The sequence below is a fragment of the Opisthocomus hoazin genome, chromosome 20, assembly GCF_030867145.1.
Source record: "Opisthocomus hoazin isolate bOpiHoa1 chromosome 20, bOpiHoa1.hap1, whole genome shotgun sequence".
NCBI classification, from domain to species: Eukaryota; Metazoa; Chordata; class Aves; order Opisthocomiformes; family Opisthocomidae; genus Opisthocomus; species Opisthocomus hoazin.
In genome coordinates, this window is record NC_134433.1 from 7,166,459 (window position 1) to 7,187,823 (window position 21,365).

The 21,365-nt window shown below is 50.0% G+C and overlaps 1 protein-coding gene across 2 annotated transcripts in view; it reads right to left on the reverse strand.

The window, feature by feature from the left end:
• The window catches only part of AUTS2 (activator of transcription and developmental regulator AUTS2), an 800,502-nt gene extending 780,673 nt beyond the window's left edge, over positions 1–19,829 (reverse strand). For both annotated transcript variants that reach the window (XM_075440366.1, XM_075440365.1), the window contains exon 1: positions 19,536–19,829. In XM_075440366.1, coding sequence (XP_075296481.1) covers positions 19,536–19,829 — 294 coding nt within the window. The remainder of the gene's footprint in view (positions 1–19,535) is intronic.
• Between the last annotated feature and the right edge of the window lie 1,536 nt (positions 19,830–21,365).

The window sequence follows — 21,365 nt, forward strand, 5'->3', positions numbered from 1 at the left end:
CAAGCCCCCCTCAGACCCAGCCTGCATCCCCAAAACCGTGATGGTGGCAGATTAAAGGGGCTTTTTTCAGCTGTGATTCACTGCTGGAGAGTCAGAGCGATGGCATTTAGCGCAGACACCTGAGTGGGAGCCCGGGCTCCTGCCAGCGACACATCCCTAAGCATCTCTGACAAGCCCTGACTCCGTAGGCTCGCACTGCGGGGCAGAACGGTCTGCGTGCACAGGAGGAAGCCGTGACCTGCATAATATTTGCTCTGCAAAGTAAATATGCTCTATATTTAAAAAAAAAAAATAAAATAAAATAAAGAAAGGAACCCAGAATGAAGTTCTCCTTTGAAGGAATATAGAGAAAAACCCATCAGGAGGAAGAGTCCTTCCAAACAGGGTGAAGTCTCAACAGCCACACAACAGATTAACACACCAGTGCAGTAAAGACAATAATTTAAAATCCCAAGAGCGCAGGGAGGGTGGTTTAACAGGGTTTCCTCCTTTTCCACCACACAAATAACACAAAGCTGCAAACAGCATCCTGGTTTCAACCTCTGCCATGCGCTCCCTATAACCTTCCCCATCACCTTTCATGGAGATTTAGGTGTCAAGAGATGAAAACTGAAAATCACATTTGTGAGGGAAGGTCCAGAAGCAGATTTTTTGCTGGTTGAGTTATGTCAGAAAAAAAAAAAGGAAAAAAAAAAAAAAAAAGATGAACAGAAAAAAAGAGACTGACCGAAGGTTTAGCTCAAAAATGAAGCTTCCAACTTGGCAAAGGGAGGTATTAATAAAAAAATACTAATCCCCTCAAAGTTCATAAAAACAACGATTAAGCTAAACTCACAAATAAGGGCATGGAAAAATTTGCTTCAAGAGACCTTCCTCTACCATCCAAGCATACCGTACTCCAGACACAACCAAGGCAGTCTGGAGGACGGGGCACACCAAACCCTCCCGAAACAGATGAATCGGTGCCGCGAAGCAGACGCGGTAACGGCCACACACCTGCACCACCACCCCGACCGCCTGCGACACAGCAGGACTGCAACGAAGGCCAGGGTCTCCTCACCCGCCCCCAACACCCACCACATCCCACGGAAGCCGCAGACCCCTCCCAGCCCCCCTGCGCACACACACCAGCACGTGTCGCCGCTGGGAAACACTCTGATGACAGGGAAAGAGCTTTTTGGTTTGTTTTTTTTTTTACCCTGACCCTTACTTCTCCCGAGATATAAAGCTCAAACAACTCAACATTTAAGGATCATTGACGAAAGTCACAAATAGCTATATTTTTAAAAATTGCTTTAACATTTTAAACCCTCAAATGTCATCCCAAATAACTGCAGTCAGTCTGAAAAGACGGTATTTTTCACTTCGCAGATGTCCAGTGGAAGAGCCACGCAGGGCTTACGTCTTGCTTCCAAAGGGCATCATTTCTGCCTTGCCACGGAAACTCTTCTTTCTTCAGGGAGGTTTAGGGAACAGAGGGGCAGAGATGCTCTGAGCCCAAGGAAAATGAAAGCCATGCCACTCCATCCCGAGGGAACCAGCGAGCCCCTGGAAGAGCCTCTGGGTGATGGACACAAAAGCCACCGACCACTTCCAGCAGGAGCAGCAGGCATGGACCCAAGCCCACGCTGCCGACCGGAGAGCGGTCACCCTGCCGGCTGCGCCTGCCGGAGCTCCCCCTGCCACAATCCCCCCCAGCCCCTTCCCAGCAGTGAGATCATCTGCCCTTTAAATAGGGTTCGCAGCACTTGACCCCAAATCCGCAGAGCAAGGGAAAGCGGAGCGGGCAGGCCAGCGTGTCAGGGGTTCGGGGGAGATGCTCTTTTAATACCTTCCAGGTTTGGAAAAGACTTTTTATGCATTAGAGCCACCCTTTTTTAATACTATGAGGACAAAACTGCACTTACGGGGGAAAGGAGCATAAAAAAGGTAATAAACATTTAATGATCCAATAATTGGTTATATCAGAGTAATCACTGCTCAGTAATTAAGTCCCATTCCTGCTTGCTCATTTGATATTTTCTGTACCCTTTGATAGGTTCCTGTGACTATCAGCATTCCTTAGAAACTCTTACACTGAAACCTTTTGATGAAGCTAAAAAGCAACGATGCCATTAATCACTACACACGTCCCAGCGGCTTTCAGACTCTGTCTGAGACGGGGCCGCTCCTCTCTGCACATCGCTCCTCAGCTATCTTCCAATACGGCCATGTGGCCCTAAGATTTGAGATTTTCTCCCTTGCTTCTATATGTTACAGGAAAAATGGAATAGCTAGACATTTTCGGTGTCAGAGGGTTATTGGGAGAGCACACCAATGTAAAATTACATCTTAAATGATAAAAAAAACATAATTACATCGCACTATCACGGAAGAATACAGGGAACAGCTGGCATGTTGTTGCAATGTAAACCTGGAATTCAGCTCAGGTTAGCGTCACTTCCCGCGAACCACCTGCAGTGAGCAAGAGCAGACAGACACTGGGCCTCTGCTACAGCCTTCCACAGCCCGTCCGCTCTCACCCGCAGCAACACGAAGCAGTGGGACAGCAGAGCGTGCTGGCACGGCTTCGTGTCAACCACGGCGATCACACCTAGCTCAGCGAAGAGGGCGAGGGCTCTCCTTGCACGAGCTGCCAGAAGACCAGCTGTATCCAAATGGGTACTACTGACCCTGCTCCCAAATCTAGCCAACAGTGGTAAGAATTTAAGGACAAACTCATATAACGGAAGGAGGTTTCAGTTACGGTCTTTAAAGATTTAACAAATACATGGCACAATTTACTTCTCTAGAGTAACAGCGCTGTGATTTAACAGCTCTACATTTGTTTAAGTAAAATGACAATATAGAAATGCTGGCTTCTGCTTTGTCCAAAATAGAGATATGATTGTCTGGGAAAAAAAAATAAATAAAGCTAAAATCAAGTTACTTTCTTCAGAGTGGATTTTGATCTCAGTCGCATCAGCACAGAGCCAAAGTAATGCCATGGCCTTTCCTCATACTCCACATTTACTGCACCCAGACATTTGTTCAACAAAAAGTTCTTTCTTGAGACAAATATCTGCTGAACTTAAAACCAGTAAAGCTTTTTTTTTCCCCCTCCCCTGAAGGAATCATTTATCGTACATTTATTTCCAGTTGCCACCATTTTATACCAACTCAGCCCCGCAGTTGTGGGGGAGCTGCCTTTGACTGTCGGGGTCTATGAGCAAGAGCTGCTTTTCTTCCAAAACATCTACGCACCTCCATCAGCACAGGTCACAGAGCAGCGACGTTTGCCTCGGAGGTTTTAGAAGATTGGGGTCACAGAAGAACACAAGACCTTCTTCAGAAGTCAAATATTGTGCCCCAATTGTCGATATAGGCAAGATGCTGCTATTGCAACATCGTATTTTTAACTGCTGCTATATAAATTAATGAAAGTCAGTTAGCACAAGGAATACTAATATTGAACATGAAATATCAATTTAATCAAAAACACATGCATGAAGCAGTCAATTATGCCGCACTGGCTAGCAGGATTTCCTAATGCATGCTGAGTTGGAGCTAAGGCGTTCACAGATCTGAAGTGGAGGGAACGTAAGCTGTTTGTATGTTACTCATGCACTTGAAGGCATTAGTAGTGATGGGAAGGGAGGGAGACAGGGAAACAGATTGAAAGGGGCAGGAAAATTAGAGAGAGCTCCTTGCCATTAATGGAAAAATAACTGCAGAGTGCTGTAACAGATTTCTCCTCTTTTGTATGCATAGGAATATTTATTTAATCAATGTTCTGTAACAAAACAGGCCTCTGGTGAGCTATTGTGGAGAGTGAACTCCATACAGAGAGTGGTGATTTGAATCCTGCCACCTGTTTAGCTGGGACTGGAGAAGGTAAAAACGCGCGGCGGGGTGGGAAGGTGCCTGCGCTGGGGGGGAGGAGGACGCACCCCCGGTAGCTTCCCAAAGTCATTACCCAAAGCAGCGCGACTCGCCAGGGGAATCTTGCTGACTCGTCACTAACGGGACACACCGCGAGCAAAGCTGCAAAGTTCATTTCTTTTCTGAAGCAGCAGCACTGAGCCCCGCGCAGCGGAGGTGTCAGCTTGTCAGAGTTTGCACCGACACTGTACGTTACCCCGAATCTGCGCTCGCATCCCGCCGCACCCCACGCCCTCACCGCGCACACCCGCGTTCAGGCGTCGGGCACAGGGCACAGTGAACACGAGAGTTCTCGACAGACGCGGGCTCACGCCAGGCCGCAGCGGGGCTGGGCTGCCCGGTGCCCCGTGTCCATCCCGCCGCCCCGTCTCCATCCCACCAGCCCGTCTCCATCCCACCGCTCCCACGCAGGAGCTGGGCCAACACCAGGCTCCACTGCCCAAAGGCCCCATGGCCACAACAAAAACGCTCAAGCTACTCTCCCAAGCTTGCCCTCAAAATAAACTAATTTTTCAAAAGTCACTGTCATGAAGCCTTGCATTAAGGATATATTTACGTATCTACTTAGTAACATCCTGCTCCTGACTGCACTTACGCATATACTCATTTCAAGTGCACCATGCTGTGATTTCTAACAACATATTCAAGCGCTGTCTTAAAGAGGGACTGATTTAAACATCTGTGTAAGTACTGTCCTCAAATATATCCCTGCCAAGCGCCTACTGCAAAACCTGGGATATTAACGGCAGCTTCTCACTGGACTAAGTTTCTGTCCTTCTAATTTCAGCACTGTTTGCTGCAAAAACACGCCATACACATGAACCCCAGGCTCATCTTACACAAACCTAGCACAAAGCAGCTTTGCTCTCAAATTCATTACACAAGGATTAAAATCCCCCTGCATTTTTTTTTTTTTAAAGGCTAGTTAGTAACAGCAAGCCACCAGTTCCATGACATTACACCTGCAGACCCTGGCATTAATGACAGACCTGATTTGTTTATCACCATTACAGCTGCCAGAGTTAGTAATACATCCCTTAACATTTCTCATAGCTAGAATGACAGTTTCTTCTCTATTCTGTAATGGATTTAAGGAAATATATTACCATAAACCAGCCTTGATATCCACCACAGCTGGGACAGATAATGTCACAAGCGATTTAAAACTGAAACAAGCCATAACCAAGCAACACTAACTTTTACATCATTAATAATCATAACAGGATAAAGACATATAAAGCACTCATCAGAATTTCACTGGGTTACCCTTCACATCATATATCCTTAACGAAGTGATTGCTGTCAACAATTTTAAGGCAAAACTATAGCTTTACTTTAAAAGGTGGTTGACAATTATACAAGTGCCTTCCATTATTTAAATATATGTTTTAGCCAGGTACCTGCTAAATGTATAGAAGCATTGGTGTTTTGATGTCCTACAGTTAAGTGATGTAGATATGTTACACACTTACTATTTGAGCATCCTGCAGATGCTAATTAAGTACCCAGGCAATCTCCAAAGAGGCAAAGTATTATTAACTCATTTTGCAGACAGGTAAGCTCAGCTACAGCAACACTAACGCTCTAGCACAAGGGGACCTCAAAGCACATTCTGGACTTCACACCAAATAGCGTCTCACAAACCAGCATTGTCCCCCTCGGCCTGCCTTCCTCAGTCAAGTAATCCAAACCTACAAGCCCAGACGCAGCGTCTCCCATGAGCCTACGCATGGATCCAAGCCCAAATCCATCCACACTCAGCACAACCACAAAGAGGTGCTCGCACAGCCGCGCTGAACTGGGAGGGGAGCGACTGCTCCAAGGTTACGAAGACGAGTGTGCTCACACAGAAACAAACGCCCATCTCCCAAGGACCGGCTCAGCATCTCAATTAAAGAGCACGTTTGAAGGACGAGAGATATCAGAAGAGTTGTTTGGGCAGGGACCTGCACAAACCCAAATGCAACAGCAAGCGCGTGTGGCAGAAGGTGAAGCGGCCGTGGGCCACGGAAGGCCCCCCCAGCCTGCCTCTCTGACCCAGCCGGGCAGAGTGCTAAACTGAGCAGGCTGCAAAAAGTAAGATGAAAAAAATAACAAAACTGAGAAAGAAGGATGTTCCTCCCATGTATTATCCCTCTCACTCGCCAGTTTTCCCCTTTGGATGGTGCAAAGGGGATGAGCATCACACTCCAGCCTGGGGAGAGGCTGCCTGCCTCCTCCCACGGCATCTGCATCCCACCACGCACGCGCTGCGCTGGCCTTTGCCGAGAGCGGCACTGCACACCTCAAACCTGCCCCAGGAAACCCACACTTCAAACTGTGAGGGTAGCAAAAAGGTAAAAGCTGAACAGATTGCTCTGAACTCTGAAACGTGTGGAGTTGTTCTGTCTAAACGCATCCTTTGTATGTGAACATACAACAAATACCCAAAATATTCAGAGTAGCAGCCCAGCACGGAGGACTGAAAAAAACCTTAAAACTTCAAAGCCAAGTTTGTGGTTTATACATTCTGTGTATTTTTCCATGTTGTAATTGGCACTTCCCTCCAAGACTTCTTGAAACTCTTGTCAGCGTGGCTGGCAAGTCCTGACCGAGCCCTGCAAGCGAAGCAGGGCGAGGTGGGACCGTGGCCCTGGGACAGAGGTGCAGCTCATACAGTGTACAGCAGCGTGCGAGATGCCTCCTCCCCCATGTGTTCAAAAGGATATCATGTCAGATATCTTCAATAAACAAACAAACCCTTCCCTAACCTACAACATAAACGACACAGTCAAGTGCAGCCTATCCACACGAAAATGTGGTGACCCATACTCTAACACTGTAACCTAATCCTTGAACTAAAGACAGTTTAATGCCTTTGCAAATCTATACGTTTTCTAATACCACCATTGCTGTCAGCAGTCTACAGGAGAGCCTCTTTGAAGATGGAAGCAAAATGACAAAGCACATCATTGCGAAGGCAATTATATGCTGCAGTAACCATTTTACAATGGCCCATATGGGCTGCATTTCAACAATGCAATTTCCAAATCTGCCTTAGCAAACATATATCTCTGTCCCAATCCCAGGTAGGTTTTGCAAAACAAAATAAGAGTGCAGCCAGAACAAATCCAAAATGTGGAGAACAGATGTAAAACCACGCCAACAAGGATACCAGAGCAATTTTTTGTCAGAGCACCAAACAAAGACCGCAGCCACGGCAGACCTGAAGAGGCTATTCACAGCACAGCTACCCATGCGAGGGCCTCGGAGACCTGGTTTGATCAGAAATCTCACCATACACTCAGACGTTCTCCTACGCAGCTCCCCAACCCATCATTGCCGTCGTCGTCCCACCCATCTCCCCAGCGGCCGCAGGGCAGGGTAACTGCAATCCCAATTCAGAAGCTAAAATCAGACACGAACCAGAGCCGTGCAGGCTCACACCAAACCACCTCTGAGACCCAGGACTAGGGCCGAACTGAAGGGAACCAAAACCAACCCAGAAAAATCGTGTTCTTGCGGCCAGGGCTGAGGAGCAGCCTTCACGGGGCAAAATTACGCAAACGCTGGACTCTCGTGAAAAGTGGGTTTAATTCTGTTTCTTCGCAGTAATCCCCCGCAGTGGCCCAGTGCTTTTGGAGGCTCTGGGCTGTATACCTGTTTTGGGATATCTCTGTGCCGGCGGCATGATTTTCTAGGGGCTCTGGGGTCAGCCACAGAGGACAAAGAACTAGACAGACCGGAGGTGCTCAGAATTGTGCAGGGCCACACACTGGACATACAGGCGGGACCCAGGCTGCAGGACACCAGCTGGACAGCCCTACATCCACCAGTACCAGCAATAAAGACAGGAACAGACACGAACACCTTTCTCGCTGCAGTGAAATAGTAATAAAAAATGCCTTAAGCTGCCTATAACAAAGACAGAAATGGTAAAGGTGAAAATTTACAAGTTCATTGCCAATTCATTAACAACAAACCGGCTGCATCGTACATCTTGAGTTCCAGTGCCAAGAGCGGCACGCAGAGGATGTCCCGCCAGCCACACACGCACGGCGCGGAGCAAAAACGCACCGGCACCAGGGGAACGTGTAACCGGGTCTTCAGTAGCCGGGTCTGGCAAAGTGCATGATCCAGTTCTGATCACTGTCAGCTCCTCAAAACGATCCAGCGAAGCCAGGCAAGAGCATTTCAAAGACTTTAATCCATGTGAAATATTACTTCCTGGAACTGGAAATTCAATCCCTAGCAATGAAAACAAAAAGCCCACTCATAAACACGTACCTTTCAACTCCGCCAATATAGCCATATTTAGGCTTGCTCTCTCTAAAAAAATCCTTTACTCATTAATATAGAGAAAACTTGAAATGATTGCTATAATTGCAGTTAAAAAATTAATCATGTTTTGAGATAAATGCAGATAAAAGCATGTTTTACTAATTATCTTTTGAAGCTTCTGCTCATGAAAGATTAAAGGTGGAATAAAAGTTGTCAAAGCACTGAAGACAAAAACCCTACCATTTGAAACCCCTTTGAAGCCACGTACCTCGTACGCTTGATCCTTTATGTCCAGATGTATTAAACCAGCAGTCTGTTCCGTTCAGAAAACGTATAACGAAACGTGCCTGTTGGAGCTCTCATGCAGCGGGCTCGCTGCGCCGCGCTGCGCCGTGGGGCCACCCCCCGCAGAGCTGCAGCCCCCCGCCCAGCACCGCAGCCAGGAGCGGGGCCGATGGCTGGAGCGCCTTCGGGATCCTCCCCGACCGCGGCACGGAGCTTCAAGCCTGAACGCGAAGCTGAATTCCAGAAGTTTGGGCTTTGCTGAGCTCTCCAGACCTGGAGTCACATCAAGCTATTTATAAACCAGTGTCACCAACCCAAGCGTCTGCGGCCATCGGAGGAGGTTACTGGAAGCAGCGAGGGATGCGGGTCTCCGGGACAGCCGCTCCCAGAGGAAATGCCACCAAAGCCACAAAAGGTACGATCTTCCGTACTCGGGGAGGAGGAGCTGGAGGTACCGGCATCAGCTGTTCAACAGAAACCCCTGACCACCAGCCGCGGGGGTTAGACGCAAGCCACGCGAGGACCTGTTTCCATCTCTGGGGCTTTTAAAGGAACGCGGGTTATCCGGGGCGCACGTTACTCCAAAGCAAGCCTGGTATTTCCATTCACATGCCTGGAACTAACAAGGCAAATAATTCCCTTCCCGCTCCATACCAATAGCCCATTTTATACCAGTGGTTTGCAGACTATTTCCAAGAACCCCACGAAAGTTAATTCAGAGAGCAAACCTATTGACTGCAGGCTTAAATTCACTATACAGGTGTCCACAGCCCCACTGGAAAAAATGTTAGGCTTCTGTAAATAGAAACAAGTTGAAAAATACTATTACATAAAATTGCTAAGATACTTTATAGCCATTTCACAGACTCAGTAATGATTTACATCAGACTTGAACTGTGCAGTCTATCTGAAACGTATAAATTTTAGAAGTTTCCTTACTGGCAACCCCAATCACCTGCAGCGCGACAGAACCACAATCTGCTGCTGCAGCGTGGCTTTCAAAAGCATTTCACCAAGCTCAAATGCTACAGAAAGTCAATGTCAAGGCCTCTTCAGTCCTCTAGAGTCTCAAGAGTTAGGACAGACCTGAAATGGCCCTGTTGACACCTCCCTTCCCAGGGAAGGTCCCACCGTACAGGACGTTCTTCTCCGGCAGCCACCTGCGCTCTGTTTCCTCTTGCTCCTTCCCCACCCCTCCGTATCCTTTAGCCCGCTCCCATCATGGAGCATCAGTGACACCAAATTAACAGATTCTACCGTCGCTACCAACCTGAACAGGGCCAGGTAAAAGATGAAATCGTTGGGTTTTTCGTAACCACACACGCGAGGAAATTTGCCAGTGCCTTTCCATTTGCATATCTGGCAGCCTGCCCCAGACAACTGAGACACAAGTGACAGCGTACAGGTGTATTAGTTTAGAGTTTGCCTTTAATCTCGAGGTGTCAATTTGCTTCTGTTTTAATTACATCCATCTTGATACGTTATTACAACCTCATGAAACTTCTTCATTATGTGAATGGCTATAAATACATACACATGACAAACAGTTGTTATCAATTTTCTGGTTCAGCAGCGGAGGCACAATATCTTAGCCCACACATCATGTGCATTTAAAGTTTCAGTGCTCCCTCTCCTCTCTCCCCCCCTCCCCTTTCCCTTCCTTCTCTTTTCTTTCATCCAACACCAAGATTTTCTTTTTTCCGCTATTTAATGGATCCTCTGAAATTCCTTCCCGAGTAGCAGCATTCAGATACAAACACTCTCGGCTTACAGAGCCGTTTCGGCACATGTGTGTCCTTCTGGGCTGCGCCTCTGTGAGAATGTCTGTTTGTCATTACGCAAATATAAGGAGATTGCACTGAGGTCTTATAAACATGCAAAGATCCACTTTTGTAGCTACATAATTCACTGAGTTTTTCAACACACATTCTGAGGTTGAGAACTTGGCAAATCCATCCACCAGATGTATCTTTCTGATCCCAGAACTCATTAAAATTTACTTTTTTTTATTTTAAAGTCCAGCAGACTCAGCTGTTGAGCCACATTAATTACATTTTTATTATTTTTTTCCATAGTTAAAATGACTAATGCTGGAAGAGTCACTGCCTACAAGCACAAGAGCCAGCCAGTAAAAATTACTGGGATTTTTAATCGTTCCGTAATATCCAAATCATATAAAATAGAGAGGCAATTTGGTCCCCTAAAAACAGACGGTTTTGATTTTCAGTATTTATTTTGAATTTTCTTTTAAGAGAAGAAAAGAGAGGAGAAAAGACACAATTTCACACCAAAAGATTCCATTCAAAGGTCGAAGTGCCCTTGACGCGCATTAAAACCCACAACACCAACGCAGTTACGACATAAATCATCCCCAACAGCAGCACTTCTTTGCTCGCCTTCTTGCCACACACACTCCTCGGAGGTCAAAACTACTTTTGCTGCCTCCAGCCCTCTACCAGTGCCCGCTCCGATGGAAGTCGCATCACACCCGGCCGTTCAACACATCTGGCCAGCTGTGGAGCAAGCTGGTGAGCGCATGTTACCCAGCTCTGGCAACAGCGGCACCTCCCAGCTCCATCCCCTGGGCCTTCTGGAGGCCGGGGACCAGATGCTGGTTTCTGGAGGACCCTTGAAGGACACTCCCATCACGCTCCAGAGACACACAGTGCTAAGCACGCGGATGTGCAGAAGCCAAGATGAAGGTGGCAAAATTGGTCAGGAGCGAGGTGGACAAGAGCTGCCCAGATGGACACCCTTATACCAACGAGCCGGGTCATTTGGCCACCTCTCCTCCATTCCCACCATACGTGTAAGAAGTCTCTTAAGAAAACTGAGGCAGACTGTCAGACTGAAAGGTCTCTGGTCACTTAGGATTTCCAGAGCGAAAATAACTAAAAATCAACGCCTTGAGCAATTATCACCATGTTTGTAACTCATCTAAGCTTCAGAATAGGAAACGGTGTGCGAACAGCAGAATATGGGCTGTCAAAACTTGCCAGGAGGAAGAAGACACGCCACTCATGTTTCGTACCCAGGGGCATCGCTCTCCCACGCCTAAGGGCCACCTGCGTGTGGTCTAGGAGAAGCTGGTGGCAACCACTTCTGTCTCATCATTTCCACTTCACGGGCACAGAAATGAAAATGCCTTTACTATACGGGCCGGTGAGGTAACCGGAGCTGTAGGACATGCCAGAGCAACCTGGAGGCTGGGTCACCCTGCACCCAAGGGTGGGTCACCTGCGACATGGTAACCCATGCCTGCATGTAGGGAGAATGGTGACAGTGGCTCGCAGGTTTCAGCAACAGGTAAGGGGCTATCTGCACCAGACACTACCATCACCGTTACATACTCTTCTCCAAAAAACTGTCCCTCTCGGTCATCATGGAGCAAGGCTTCTCACAAACTTTCATGAATTTGGTTCTGGATTTGAGCACTGTTTGAGTCCATGGGAGTGTAAACCATGTTGCAAAGTCTGATACAACTCCATTACAACTACTCTGCAACACAAAGACTATCTCTCCAGAACCCCAGGCACCCAGAAGCACATCGAACCTAGAACCTGGCGGTGCCTACCTCTGCCCACCTCCCCGACTGAGGTACGCGCTGTCCTCCTGCAGCACCCACAAAACCCGTCCAGATGCTTTCATTCAAATGATGCCCAGCACAGCACACACCTCAAAGGCTGAAGATATCTGCTTGTTTTCATGAGCTGATCCAACAAACGACACGCCCGGGCTTGCGGATGGGGAAGATGGTTTGGTGATGGTTTCATTCCCAAACCAGTAAGTCCCCTTTGCTACCAAATAAAAGTACAAAAAGAGGCAATTCATAAAAGCACTGATCCTGGAGGAGAAGAAACTTCCACTTTGGGAAGCTGGCAAACACATGTGAGACAGATTAATGGGCGACCATTTCTGGAGAGAACATCAAACTGATCTCCTGCGTGGCTGTGGAGTAACTACTCCCATTTGGACCTGGGCTATTAACCACACCAGTAATATGTGCATCAGCCAGCGTCACACAGCCTAAAGTTCAGAGAGCCAGGAACTCGGGTGAATCAGATACCAGCACACCTCTGCACACCTCCCACATGGTCATCTCGGGAGATTTTAAAACCAGTAGGACCAAGACGCACACCAAATGCCAAGCAGATGCACGTGAAGCTATGTCATGCAATGCAATCTAATTAAACCCGATAGGCAAAAACTCAAACAGAAAAATACGTGCAGTGCTGGGGAATAATCTGCTGCTTTTGCTGACTTTTATTCCACCATTCCTGCACAAAGGAAGACAGAACTAAAACTCCTCCTTATAGTATTTCCCAGACTAAAGATTTACCTTTTTGGTTAAAACCTTCTCTCTCCACCACGAGCACGCAAACTTCAGCAGTAGTGTTGCCAAGATACAAGGAGAAAAATCTCCAGATATTAAGGTAACACACAATTTGAAGGCAAATAGTAGAGCTCGGGATCTGACAAATCGCCACTGCACGTTCTGCTGTCGCAGCAAAACAAATCCCTACCTGCATTAGCCATTTCTCGTAACTCAAAGTGGATTTTCATATCCATTTTACAACAAAGGAGTTTAGAGGACTATGATGTTCTGAAGTGGTCTTCACCACGGCTTGGCACCGAGTCAACGCGACAGCAAACTGACTGTACAAAAAAATGCATACAGCTGGTAATTTGTGGCGCATATCGAGCCAAACCCCAACGAGAACACAGATACTGAGCAGATAAATCATAGGGATGATGTACAGGAACACGGGGAAACGCTGGAAGCAGTTTCGCCTCGCAGAACCCAGGCAATGCTGCCTCAGCAAAGCGCTGCAGCCCGAGTAAAGCAAGACAGAGAGTTAAACATTGCCACATCTCAGCCCGCACCTTCCTAACTCCATTACCTTTTTATTAATTGCATTTGAGACTTCACTAAGCTTGAGCTTAGGCTATTTTTAAAACCTATCTAACTCAACTTATTGTTGCTCAGAACAAAGATTAGACTTCTAATCTAGCTGCAGATAACTACAAGGCTGCAGGTCAGACCTCCGGTGTGATGTGGTAAGGTCTTCCAGTCAAACGGAGAGAAACAGTCCTTAAAATAAAATTTAAAAATTAGTAGCAGAGACTGGGGGGAAACAGGGGCCCATCTCACTGAGTGAAGAATCTTTCTGCCTTTCTCCCAGCTGAAGAGTTACCGGCTTTAATGGCTTTTTAAGTGGGGATAGATTTTGCTGAGCATTCCCCCTCCGTACTGGGAGGAGCGCTTACATACAGAGCAATGGATCTTACCTGAAACTTCCACTTTCGGTAACAACATCCCCCTCTAGTTCTCAGTGTTCCCATCCAGTCCCTGATATTTCGCTATTGATCTCAGTGTTGTAACTCAATCTTTCAATTACTCAGCTCCTTGATGTCTTCCTGCTGATTTTTTTTTGACTCTCCCTAGTGATCATTTTCCTTCCAAGTTCCTGATCCTTTACCCTTATTTTATAAATCTGTCTCTTTACACTCCCTCATCCCAGCGGAGGCCCCAGACATTTAATGAGAAAGGGCTTACTTTCTCACCCAAATAACGGAAAAAAAAAAAGATGCCAAGATAAAAATGGACAAGGGCATCTTTCGTCCTATTCATATGTGGCATAATTCCCATTAACGTTCATCTTCAAGAGCAGGGCCAGTGGAGACTACTTGAATCACATTTATTTAAAGAACCTGTCCTTATAGTTTAAACTCTTCCTTCTTTAACTCAAGGCTGCCGTGCCTCCTATTACCACCTGTGGGAACAGCAGAAATCCCCACCTTCATTATAGTGTTACCTTCAGGAGTTTAAAAGCAACAGCCACAATTCTCAGTCATCACCTGCCCAACGAGACAGTCTCAGCTCTTCAACAGCAACAAGAAGTCGGGGGGGGGTTGCGGATATCCAGCCTCCCAGAAAAGTTATCAGGCTTTTAAAATTTTAAAGTATTTTGAAAGTATTCAGGTGCCCACACTATAGCAACACAGGTTTCAAAAATTACGCAGGAGATTCCTTTAGAGGAATACGCATCCTGCTGGTTTCAGTCCTGCTTTCCCTTTGGGTTGCTGGTTTGTTCAGTTCTGGTCACTGAGGGCTGCCATCAAGAGATTCAGTTGCTCGGTCAAGGTTATCTCAAAATTTGATCTCAGGTCAATTTTCTGTTTCCTCTAAATAGACAGGGAAAATAATAAGCGCATCACTTCGTGTGATATCCCAGCGTCACACGAAACCCAACGCCACTCACCGTCCGCAGATCTCTTCATTTAGTTACCCGCTTCTTTTCTCTGCTGCTCTAAATCTGCAGACTTGCATGTGCAAACAGAGACTGGGACAAGCACCTAAGCAGTCAATAAACACCAGAAGGGCTACCAAGCTTTGCTGACAGCACTGAACAAACACCTGATGTGATGATGCTCCTGCGGTAAGGCACGAAGATCAAATTCCCTTTGAAATATGAAGGGATAGAGACAAGGCAGAACAAACTCGCTTGAAATCTCAGCGAATTTAAGTAAACAGGCTAATCAGGCCAGCTCAAAGGCTGGGTAAGAAGAGAACGATTTGGGGAGGGAAACCACACCACAAGCCAGTCATTCGGGTGTCCAGCTCCAAGCTTCTGCTGTCACCCAGCCAAGCTATTTCTATTTTCAGTGGGCTGTGCCTAGCAAGCACACAACAGTTATTAAAGCAAATTCCTGCATTCAGATGCATACACAGAGCTACACTGTCAGTGCCCACAGACACACAACTGAGACCAGGCTATCTTCAAAACCTCCCTGTTACTTCCACATCTTGTTTGTGTAACAGTAGTGTCTCTATTTTAAAGCCCACATCAGCTGTTAAGCTTCACTCCATCTAGTCTGACATTATTTTATCTGTCCAGTATGCAGAACTGCCGTAGCTAACATCTGCCTAAATCACACAAACTCGGTGGAACAATTGCTTAAAAATTATTTACACTAGGTGGATGGAATCATCTGACACAGAATCTGAAGCTCATTAAACAGCTCCTCGACAAATATTTGTCAGCATTTCTCATTTGTAATTAATTATATTGGGCTTTACCTGACGATAATTTAGCATGGTCTCAAAACAGACTAACGCCTGCATGCTGAACAGGAATCAGCTCAGCAAATGCACGGCGAGAAATTGTGCCAGTTTTATCAAACAAGAATCCCCATTTAAACGCAAGTGTCCCCCCCCTTCCCGCCCCACAGCACTTCTGTCTGTGCTTTATAAATTCCTCTGGCCCATTTCAGGCTTGTCAGATGAACTGCCTGAGTTGAAGCTACACAAACATCCGCAGAAAAACCTCGTTACCTTACTCGGTGTCCAGAAAACCTGAACCCAACTGCTTACTCCATAGGGACGGTCAGAGCTGACTCAGGAAACATCAAGTGCTTCCCAGGCTTTAAGCTCTCTTAACATTCAGGTCAGATTTCATTTCTCATCACAGCGAACCATCTTCACCATGGCATGTCAACAGCCACGTCCCATCGGCCTCCTGCCCGAAGCCCTACGCCCCAGGGGGAAGGAGGGAGACAAACACCCCAGTGACTTATCCACTCGCCAGCAAGCTCTGCAGAACCCTCCTCACCAGCACTGCCAGACCACATCACTCCAACGGACTGATTTACCACCTCTTGAAAAACGCCCTTTCCCTGTCAAACTGGTGTCTAAAATGCCCACCTGGGTCTGGAGCACCTCACGCTGTTACTGTGGCTGACAAACACACCAGCGGCACAGCACGGGCTACACCAAGCTGGGGAAAGCGGGCAGCTTGACAAGGCACCGACCACACGAACACGGGTACCGAACGTCTGCGCCTTTCTCTTTTCACAGGCTGAAAGATTTGGGGAGGTCAGGAAGCGACGTGTGAGTAACTGCCCAGGAGTCAACCACAGAGCTTGCTGCTGTCAGTCCCAGCAAGGGACTACTCACGGGAGGTTCTGGTCAATCGGAGCAAATTGTAGGACCGCAGCTCAGCTGCTTAAATACAGAGTAAGCGTGGGTTTCTGAAGGTCAAAGCTCCACGATGCTCCCTGGGGCAGGACACAGGCCTCCAGAGAACATGACTACACCAGACTAGCGAGGCCAGGCAAGCATCAGGCTGGCCACACCTGCGATAACCCTGGATTTGCTCGACTGTCACTCCAAGGCGAAAAAAAAACCCACAACAATGAGAACCCCCTGTCTTCGTCCAGCTCCCTCTTCCCCTCTATTCCCCACGCCAACGTTAGAGAGATCAAGGCATGGGCCGCCATAAACCCAGAGACAGATAACCAGAAGCAGATGGCCTCTGTTTCTGCACCAAACAATTTACACTTGAGGAGCATGAGAAAACTACTGATACCCGGACAGAAAAGTGGCTCCAAGAGTGGGAGCTGGTTAAAAAGATAATTTTGCTCCAAGGGATGGGAACTTTTCTCACCATAACCATAACAGGGATGACTCCTACTGCAGCTGCAGCAGCCACGGGATGCACGCTCTTCTTGTGCGGCACCCGTGTCCCCTGATCAGCCGTGAGCCTCACACAAGCTGGTATTTTGCACAGTGTGGGCTTTTTCAGTCACCAACACCAGGCATTGAGTAAAGGACAGGTAAAATGAAGTTACATGGAAATCCCTGTTTGCAAATTTATATACAGCACTCGCAAGAAGATCCCGGGACGACCCCTCGCACCCACCCAGCTCCCACACCTGCAAAGATGTCCTCGGAAGTGGAGAGCTCGGCCCCCATCCCTCCACGGTGGCCATCCCCTCCCGTGCGAGCCACCACCTGCCTGCTCCCCTCTTCTGGACCAGGGGTTTGGACCTTCCAGTAGTGAATACGCCCTGCACTTTGCTCCTCACTGTTTTTCACATCAAGCAGACAAAATGCTCTGTGCCCCTGCATGCTTTCAGCTGTGCTAAGCCCAAGAAAAGGCTGAAGTTCAAGCACAAAGCCTGGGCTGGGGCAGCCTTCTCGCACGCTGGGCACAAGTGTCTTCTGGAACTCGGGGAGAAACCTCCATGGCCTCCAACGAGCCGGGGCAGCCCCTGGGCACGAGATGTCTAAACACCAGGACACCTCTCCACAGCACCCAAGCCTTCTTTTCTCAACTCCAGCACGTTAACACCCAAACATCTCACCAAGGCTGAGCTACCTCGCTTCGCCGGCCCCTCACAACCTCCTCACCACCACGATAATCACGACGAAAACCTCAGGCTGCTACGCGCAACGTACACAGCAACTCCCGCCATGTCGGGCTTGTGCCTTAGACACCTTCATCTCCCTCTGATCCTCAGGAACAGCTTTCTCAACAGACACGCCGAGCTGCAGGAAAAAGCACCTAACAATGATTTTGTGACATTATTTCCCAACGCAGCATGAAATCGTTAGGTCAAAATGTGCCACCTATCACATGAACATTAAAAGTATGTCAAGTCTCAGTGTGAGAGCTATTGTTTTATCTGAATGTGATATTAGCTGGCAGAACTGGGTAATGTTTCAGCGCTCCTTTTTAGCAATATAAGGTTACACCAGGATGCAAGTAGTAGCCATTCATGGCTTTGCAGAGAGAAAAAGCACAGCAATTATTTTCATTTCAAGTGGAAAATAAACAAATAAGAAGTGAAACAGAATAAAGACATTTTCTAAAACGTCCTACCAGGTGCTGACCATAAAACTCGCTCTTCACCTCACCTCCAGAAAGGATTACGGCCAAATTCTTGAGTCCATATTCCGATAAATCCCCTAAAAACACCAACTGGGGCTTTGTTTGAGGAAGAACAGAATTCTGTCCGAAGCAGAAGCATGCAGAGCTCAGTCTCGCCGATAACCGTGCATCCACACTCCTCCCGCCTCCGGTTCGAGCCGAGCCCCGCGGATGGGCTCACCAGGTGAGTCTGGTGGGCACCTCAACGTTGGCTCGTTATCACTTACGGGAGCCTAACACCAACCACGTGGAGGGAACACACCCTCCCTCCAATGACACCAGAGCAAGTTCTCTTGAAGGCATCAGTCTGGACCGACACAGGTGTAACCAAGGTCAAAATCTGCCTCCAAATCACACAAAAAAGGAAAGAAAACCCCTCGACACCCTGAAAATGCCACCAAGTACTCCTGGCTAAATATTTAAACAGCTTAAGAGCTACACAGATTTTTTTCTGTTAAACAATCAGCTTCATCTCGGCATTTATTTTGACAGCTCGTAATCGTTCCAGTTGTGACTCCGGCGCACGTAAACCCAAATAAATCTGCTTTTTCGCCACGGCAAACTTCTCCCGGAGCAGAAGTTATCAACAACAAAAGCCCTCCCGACACACGGGCCGGAGCGCCCCTCGCACGGCCCGACTCCCCGCCACGGCCCTGGGTGGGGAGACAGCGGGTCCACGGCCGTGGGTGGGGGGTCCACGAGTGGGGGGGGGGCAGGGGCCGCCCGGGAAGCCCCCCCACGGGGGCCCCTCCCTCCGCCCGGCCTCGGCTTTCCCGCACCCCGTTCCTTCAGCATTTCGGGACGGGGAGCGCCCGGTGCCCCCCGTGGAGTGGGAAGGCGCGGGGCCCACTCGTGACAGGCCGGCAGGGAGCGTGGCGCGACCGGACCGGCGCCCCCCCCCCCCCTTTCCCCACCAGCGACCGGCGAACCCCCCCCCCCCCCGCGGACACGAGTGGGCGGCCCCGCCGGGACACAGAAAAGTTTGATCGGGGGAGGAGGGGAGGGGAAGCGCCGACGGGAGCCCCCGCGGGGGGGAGAGGGGGGGGAGCGCCCACAACTCCCCGCTCCCCGGGGGTGGGGGGGGGGTCGGGTCTCCCCCGGTCCCCGCCGCCGCGCCGGAGCCTCCCCCCCCCCCCCCCCCCCGCCGGGAGCGGCGCGCTGCAGGTGTCGGCGGCAGGAGGGGGAGCGGGGAGGAGGGAGGGGAGCGGAGCCCCCCGGGGACGGGGACCCCCGGGGAGGGGGGGATAACGGGCCGCGGGAGGGGGGGGCGCGGGAGGGGGGGGTCCGGCGTTGCGGGGTCTCCCCCGCCGCTGCCCCCCACACAATGAGGCGCACACAAAGCGCCGCCGCTCCTACCTCCAGCGCCTCGAAAGTGACGAAGCTGGACATCGCGAAACCGTCGATAATGTCCTCTTCGGCCGAGGAGGACTCCCGCCGCTTCCTCCGGGGGGGCCGCGGCCGGGACGGCGGCGGGGGCCCATTGTCTTCCTTCTCCGAGCCCGAGGAGGAGAGCGCGGCGGCGGCGCCGGGGCCGGCGGCCCCTCCGGAGGCAGAGCCCCGCCGCCCGCCCTGGGCTCGCCGCTCCCGGTCGCGCTGGGACCGCGATCGCCGCTTCTTCCGAAGCCCGTTGCATCGCGCCGGGCCATCCATGGCTCTCGCCGGCTCTGGCTGCTCGGCCCCCCCCCGCCCCACCGCAGCCACAAATCCGGCGGAATAACGGGGGAGGGAGGGAGGGAGGGAGAGAGGGAAGGAGAAAGGGAGGGAGGAGAGGACAGCGAGGGGAGGGGGGGGGGGAATGAAAGAATCCGAGTGCGGTTCCACCACCACCAGCAGCAAGCACCAAATGTAAGAGATTCCTATAAGCGAGCCAAGGAAAGTAATGGCTGATCTCAGGTCGCCTTTGTAAAAAAAAAAAAAAAAAAAAAAAAAAAAAAAAAGGCGAGAGAGAGAAAGGAGGGGAAAAAAAGAAAAAAAAAAAAAAGCCTCACCAAGCAGGCAATAAATCAGAATAGCGGAATGCTTTGATCGAGGGGCTGGGAGGGCGAGGATCTCCGAAAGAGAGGGGAGAAAAAAAAAAAGCAGAAAAGAAGGGGGGGAAATAAAGAAAGAAGGAGAGAGACCCGCTGGAAGGAGGGAGCTGAGAGTATTTCCGTGCACAAAATTTATTTTCTTTCTTCCTTTCCTCCCCAACTAAAAGAAGTTCCGGGGGGGGAGGAAAAAAATTATATATGTATCTATGGATGTATGGAGCTCTCCTTCTCTGCGTGTGTGTGTGCGGGAAGGGTGCAGCCTTCCCCTCCCCACCAACACGCACTCCTCGCCCCCTCCTCCTTTATCTCCCTGGATCAAACACAATAATAATAATAATAATAATAATAACGCTGCATCCCGTGGCAATTTTCTCAGGCACCGACCAGGGGTGGACTCTGGAGCGGAGAGCGGGTCCCAGCCCGGCCCCTCCGAAAACAAAACCAAACAATAAAAGAAAGAGAAGAAAAAAAAAATAAGGGGGGGGGGGGGGAGAAAGCCCCAAAACCCGCCCACCCACCCCGGCTATTAATAGGGATCAATCACGGGAAACTCATCGGATTAATTGTGGCGCGGAGGGGGGGGGCTGGCGGTGCTGACAATGGACCCGAGCGCAGCGGAGGGGAGGTGTGTTCCTCCCCCCCCCCAGACCGACGACAAAACCACGGAGCGGTGCCGCGGCTCCGACGCGCTCCCGCGGGGACGGCCCCGGTGCGCGCCCCCCGCCCCTCCCCGCGCCGCCGGGGGGCGCTGACCCGGCCGCCCCCCCCCTCCCGGGGCCTGGCGCACGGCTCCCGCCCCGCCGAGCCCGGGGCGGATGGCGCTGCTGGCCCCCAGCGGCCGCCCGGCCCCGCGCCCGCGCCGGTCACGTGGCTGCTGCCGCCGCCGCCCCGCCCGCTCCCCGCCGCGTGAAATGCGGCGCCCCGGCCGCGCGAAATAAGTTGCGGGCATGCGCGCGGGGCCTGCGCACTCGGCGGCTGGGCGGCCGCGTTCCCTCACGCTTGTCTCCTCCGCAGCCTCCCCTCGGTTCTGGCCGTCCCGTCTTCCCCCGCTCCCTTCTCCTCCTGCTCCGTCTTCTTCCCTCGCGGCCCGTTCCCTCCGGAGCCTCGCGGCTACCTCAGGTGCTCGTCCCTCAGCGCCTGCCCCTGCTCGGCCTTG